General features: G+C 54.6%; 1 protein-coding gene across 1 annotated transcript; it reads left to right on the plus strand.

Moving 5' to 3' along the window:
• Positions 1–3,470: 3,470 nt before the first annotated feature.
• Tmem271 (transmembrane protein 271) lies at positions 3,471–5,351 on the plus strand. Its single transcript, XM_052198589.1, has one exon. It carries the CDS (start codon positions 3,684–3,686, stop codon positions 4,806–4,808), a length of 1,125 nt encoding a protein of 374 aa, XP_052054549.1. The 5' UTR covers positions 3,471–3,683; the 3' UTR covers positions 4,809–5,351.
• Positions 5,352–6,291: the final 940 nt, after the last annotated feature.

Genomic DNA, 6,291 nt, shown 5'->3' on the forward strand with positions numbered 1-6,291 from the left:
CAGCACAAGGACTTCACACTTGCAAGCACTTCTGAAGTGCGAGCTAAATAAACCCTTGTTCTTCATAAATGTTACGGTATTCAGTTAAAGTAAAAGAAGGTAGTCTAAGACATATGTTACAAAATAAAGAACAAAAATACTTTAAAAAGTGATGGAGTAGAAAAAATTAAAAGCTCAGTTAATTGAATCAATATTCTAGGAGATACAGTTTTGAATGTTAGTAAACATGTAAATATTAAAATAAGACTTGAAAGTGAAAGTATTCCCTAATCCATAATTGCTGTTGCATTTCTGCCACGTCTTTTCTGGGTTTAGAGCTTATTCCTTATTTTTAGTGTGGGAGAGTGAGATCTGCCCCAGAAGGCGGCCAGACCTGCCCAGGCTCTGTAGGAACTTGGTCAGTAGCTGATGATGCTACTTTTCCTGGAAAAGTAGCAAAGTTATTCCTCACCGGTGTGGTTTTTCTGGAGTTACTATCCTCCCTGCCTCTGGCCGCTCCCAGGTCACCTGACTGCAGATGGATTTGCAGCTACCCTTGGTCTCCTTCTTGGCTCTGCAAGAGGAAGCAGAGGAGGGCTCACAGCAGAACTTGGTGAAAGGATTCTGAAATAAAGCAATTCAATCTGCTCTAAAATCCTACACCGGTTAGTCTCAATGTCATCCCTGGTTGTCATGGGACCTCAGATTGCCCCTCCCCCCTTCTGCTGGCTCCTAGTCGTTTTTAGAAAGACTGCAGAGTGTAAGCTGCAGGGTGAATCCCAGTACCTGTGATTTTACACTACAAGCAGGGAGGGAGCTCCTCTAGCTCCCCTAGATTTGAAGCAGCAGAGCTCCCTCTCATTATGCACCAGGATGCTCTTCTGAAATCTCTGTGTTCCTGCCCTCAGAAGAAAATTGAATTGGTTCAGCTTAAAGACCCTTCTGAGTGAATTCCCCTCTCCCTGTTACTGCCCAAGTGAGCTCTCTCTGAGCTCCTTCCCTTATCCCTAACACTGAAGAGACAGCCCCCCCCACCCGCTTTTGCGGGCTCATGCCCCCATGCTCCCCAAAGAACTAGATAGATGTTTGTTGCATCACAGACACATGTATAAGCTCAGCCATCCCCAGAAATAGTTGGAACTGTCCTTAGCCTGCCATTTCTAGTCCCACCTGATAAGAAAGATATATTTGTATTATAGGGAAATCCTGCACCGTGGGGATCTTCTGCAGGGGTTGGAATCAGGAAGGTAGCCTGCACACAAAGCCTGGGTTTCTGTCTCAATTCCAGTCACTGATTTACTAATGGAAAGTCCTACTGGTGATTACAGGGGACCTACCTCACCAGTTGTCCTGAGAAGTGAGTAAAAGAAAGTTCCTGAAAGCTTTCAGTACTGAATGCATCGATCAGACAGGCTTCAGACAAAACCGAGGCAATTAAGAAATAAGATAATAAAATCTGAGAAATAAGGAGGCAATGTCAGGTGAGGATCATTATGGAGTGCGAGTATACCCTAAAAGGGGAAACGTTGGGTTCACGGGCCCTGTGGTGAGTACAGAAATGGAAAGATTGTTAGGGGGTGAGAGTGCCCATCTAGAGGAGAAGCAAGCCAGAACAGCACTTGTACGAGTGCTCTAAGGGTAGAGCATATCCCCATAGCCCTGTTCAATTCTTCCATCTTAAGATCGGACCTCTTCATCGGACCAATGAGGTAGCTTCAATTTCTTCCTCCCCAAGACCAGCCAGCCACAGGGGTCCCATGTGTGGAGCAGAGAGGCAGCTCTGCAAATCTCGTTTCCCTGGAAACTGGAAGAACTGTTGGAAGTTTGCACTGAGCTCTGCTCTCAAGCGTGGGCGCCACGATCCTTACGTACAAGGGCTCGCGGAGCCTCCTGGGCCACGCGCCAAGCTCGCGGAGGTAGGGCTGCGCCTTTGCTTTCTGGCGAGTCATCCTTCACCAGGCGCAGGATCGGTATGCTGCTGTTTCAAATTCTGCTCCTCCTGCTAAAAATACAGAGAGGCAGGCTCGCTCTTTCTGAAGCTATGGCCCGAAGTGAAACCCACGCAAACGTCCAGGAGTCTTTGGAAGGCCTCCAAACACCCACTAGCGAGTGGCTTCCCGGAAGGGTGGGCAAGAGCCCCCGAGCTGCCTCGGGCACATGGGCGAGGCTTCCCCAGGCAATACAGCGCTTGGTTTTGGGAGGGTCTCTGACCTTAAGGAGCAAATATATATATATTAAAGTCCCTAGGTCTTTTCCTGACTTGAACACGCTGTGGGAAAAGCCGGTGCGCAGGCGCGTTCTCTCCACTGCTCCCTCTTCCCAGCGCTCGCACCCGGCTTCTCCCAGCCCCAGCTTGAGGCGCAGCCACGGCAACCCGCGGTTCAGAAGCTGCTGCGCAGGCGGCCTGAATCACCCACACCCAGGACTGCGGGCCAGGGCGAGGTTGCTGGAGGGAGGCCTCCAGGGGTCCAAGTCCAGATTTGGGCTACTACAGCATCCTCCCTTCTCGCGCACTCTAGCACAGGCCGAATTTATTCACTTGAGTGTGAGGAATTTTTCTGCCAGATCTGAAAACGGAACTGGATTCAAAGCAGAACTCACCTGAGGTTCTCCCCAAGATTTACTTCATCCTGGCCTTGCTCCATAGCTGGTCCTCTGAGAGAAATCTCAGGCCAGTTCCTGAGCACCTACAATACTCTACCCACACCTCAAGGCAACACCTTTTCCTGCACATTCACCAAATCACTCACTCACACACACACACACACACACACACACACACACACACCACGCCTGGACATTGCATATACACTCTGTTCACCCTAAGCACATCTCGGAATGCCCACCGCTCCCTGCCACAAAACACATACGTGCACACCACCCTCACATACCCCATACTATCCACATACATTCTACACATACCCTTCATACGTGCACACAACACACACCCCTACATGCCAGCACTTCCCAAAGAAACACACTTCGTCCTCCGTCCCCGAATACCCTGCTCACTCTTCTCCGTTCTTTCTGAACATATCCCCCTTCCCCAATTCTTCCTCCGGGTTCTCCCTCATACCTATTTATTGCTGAACCCCCACTAACTTCTTCGGTTTTCCCGGTCCAGTCAGGTGGGCGTGGAGACAAGCTGCCCGATGGATTGGGAAAAGCAAACTCCGGGCACGCAGAGGTGGGAGGTCCTGGGGGTGGGGCCCAGGGGGTCCCAGGAGAAGGAGGCCTCGGAAGAGTGGCGTTCTTAAGAAGGCGAGCTCCGGACAGCGGCTTTGCCAGGGGGAGGGCAAGAAGGCGGAGACTTAGCGAGGGCCCCCTCTCCTAGGGGAGGGCCGGAGGGGCGTCCTGGGGGCCAGAGGGTCGGGAGGGGGCCGCGGAGGGTGGTGTCAGGGAGAGGCGCGCGGGGCCGCGGGTGGGGGGGGCCGCGCGTCCGGGGATCGGCGCCGCGGTCTGGGGAGGGGGCGCGCGCACCTTGCGGTTTTCCGCGCCGGCTTGTTTCCCGGTGCGGGGTCGCGGCGGCGGCGGGAGGCGGAGGATGCGGGCTCCAGTGACAGCGGCGCGAGCCCGGGAGGACGCGGGAGGATGAAGAGGAGGCCGGCGGTCCGGCCGCGCGGCGCCGGGAGGAGGCGCAGGCGGCGGGGGCGGCGGCGGGCGGCGGCGGGCGCGCCGGGTGCGGGCCGGCTCCGGCGCGGAGGATGAAGTGGAGCGTCCGCGGGGCCTGCGCCGCGCTTTCCTCCTGCCTGCTGCTCGCCTGCGCGCTCAGCGCCGCCGCCGTCGGCCTCAAGTGCTTCTCACTGGGCTCTGAGCTGCGCGGGGAGCCGTTCCGGCTAGGGGCAGCCGCCGGAGCCTTTTACTCGGGGTTGCTGTTGGCAGCCGGCCTCTCTCTGCTCGGCGCCGCCCTGCTGTGCTGCGGGCCCCGGGAGGCACCCCTCGCCGGGTCAGGGGCCGGGCCGGGCCCAGGACTCAGGGTCCCCGCATCTCCAGCCGGCGCTCCGGAGCCCTCTCCTGGAGAAACGCAGGCGGCTGCCGGGCCCTCGGGACCGGTGAACAGCCAAAACCTGCTGCTCCTAGGCGTCCTGGTCTTCATGCTCGGGGTTCTCAGCGCCTTTGCGGGAGCAGTGATCGACGGCGACACAGTGTCCCTGGTGGAACGCAAGTACTCCCACTATTGCCTGCCTCCGCGCACGCCGGCCGCTGGCCCTGGCCAGGCCACTGGCTCTGTAGCCCCAGGCACTAGCACGCAGCGCTCCCGCAGCAACCTGGACAGCAACACGACCGCCAAATGCCGCCAGTTGAAGGACTACCAGCGCGGCCTGGTGCTCTCCACTGTTTTCAACTCGCTCGAGTGCCTGCTGGGCCTGCTCAGCCTCCTGCTGGTCAAGAACTACAAGTCGTCGCAGGCCCGGCGTGGCCGCCGGGGCCGGCGGAGGGCAAGCCGTTCTTTGGCGCGACCGCGGGGCGGACCCGGGCTCCGCGCTCAGCCGCTAGCCTCCCGGACCCGGCGCGGCCGCCGGGGCAAAAGGGGGCGGCGGCTGCAGCCACGGCCCAGCGAGGCCTCCATCCTATCCCCGGAGGAGTCAGACTTCACCACCCCAGGAGATTGCGCGAGCTTCGCAGCGCACCACGCTGTGTCCTATATCAACGTGGGCGTCTTCCACGCGTTTGACGAGGCGGGCGTGGAGGTGTGCTGTGGCGGGCACCCATCGGTGGAACTGCCAGGGTATGCGCCCTCGGACCCCGACCTCAATGCCTCCTACCCCTATTGCTGCCGGCCGCCCTGTGAGATGGCGCGCCCTTGGGAGCCTAGCCGAGCCTGCTGAGTTCAGGCCGGATCCCCCACAAGACACCCAAGAGGGCAGCAGTCAGGCTTTGCTTGATGTTGTGCCTGCGTGGGGCTTGGCACTTATTCTGGCTCGGCCTTGTGATATCTGCCAGACTCTAGGACACTAAATGGTATTCTCCTTTCTGTGTGAGGAGGTGTCTCCCTTCTGTGTCATTCATATCCGGACTCCATTTAAAGTTTACAATAAATGTTTGGGGTGGGCTCGCCGATCACACTTCTCTTAGGCAAGTCCATACCCCAGGACTGTGCTTGGAGGTCCTGGGTCGAATGGGCAAGAACAGAACGCCTAGCAAAGGTGATTTCGGGTAGAGGACCTCTGCTGAGAGTGCAAAGCAGTTGGAACTGTAGGAACAGAAGTAAAGAACAACCAACAGCAACACTTTGTACCCGGATGTGCCTGCTTCTGTCGACACTTTCTTACTGTAAAGCTCTCCATAAACAGTGAAAATGTTTGGTAAATTTATTGCAATTTGACATTGGTGAGTTCCTTTATTAAATTGATTGCTATGTTATTGGAGAATGTCCATCAGCTTGGAATTGGAGGATGTCTACATGCAAATCAGCATGGGGGAGAGTGGCTGAATTGGGACAGACAAACGCTGAGTTAGAACAGCTGTGTTCTGCTAGCTGGTTGACTAGGTCCAACCTGTCTCTGAGCTAACAGCTGTGTGGAGAGACACTGATGCCAGACCCCTGCATTTCAGTTTTTGGAAACTGGTTGTGTGGTTTCTACTGCAAAGCAGTAGGCTTTATTTTTGGTTAATACATATGAACAGTTTAATCCTATTTTAAAAAAAAAATCAAAGTCTTAGTTTTTCTGCAAAAAATAATTTTCCTGTTAATAATCTGGTGATTTTAACTTATATAGCATTTCATTTAAATACACCACTCTAATAGCCTTAATGAATGTGAAGGACATACCTTTAAGTGAGTATAATATGCGTGTAACCATTTACACACAATATGAAATGAGTTCTATATGACTGAAGTGTCTCCATCCTTCTGGTGGGCTGGCTGGGAGCCAAGTAGGCTTTGGGAAAAGGTGATCTGACCTCCATGTGCCTGGACGTGAGACCAGGCAGGTAGTGACTTACAGACTAGCTGGGAGCACAGCTCTGACCCAAAGGCACTCCTTTTATATGGAGAAGGGGCAACGGTACCTCTGCATGCGAAAATACCCATGTATCAAGCACTACAGGCTAAAGGAGTAATGGAAATCCTGAGTAGTGTATTCAGTGTGCAAAAGGCTACTTCTGTGAAGAGGAGGCACAGTTCCCAGCCACAGGCTGTGTGATAAGGCCTTAATTCCCAAATGTCCTGCCCAGAGCTCCCCTGTATCCCTAGTGACTGTAAACATCCTACCCCAGTTATAACCTGGCTAGTGTCCTGCTACAACTAGGACAGTAGAGGAGGAGAGTGCCCAATCCCATTTCCATGAAGATCAGTGAGGTCTGACATCA

This window comes from Apodemus sylvaticus, chromosome 11, assembly GCF_947179515.1.
Source record: "Apodemus sylvaticus chromosome 11, mApoSyl1.1, whole genome shotgun sequence".
NCBI classification, from domain to species: domain Eukaryota; kingdom Metazoa; phylum Chordata; class Mammalia; order Rodentia; family Muridae; genus Apodemus; species Apodemus sylvaticus.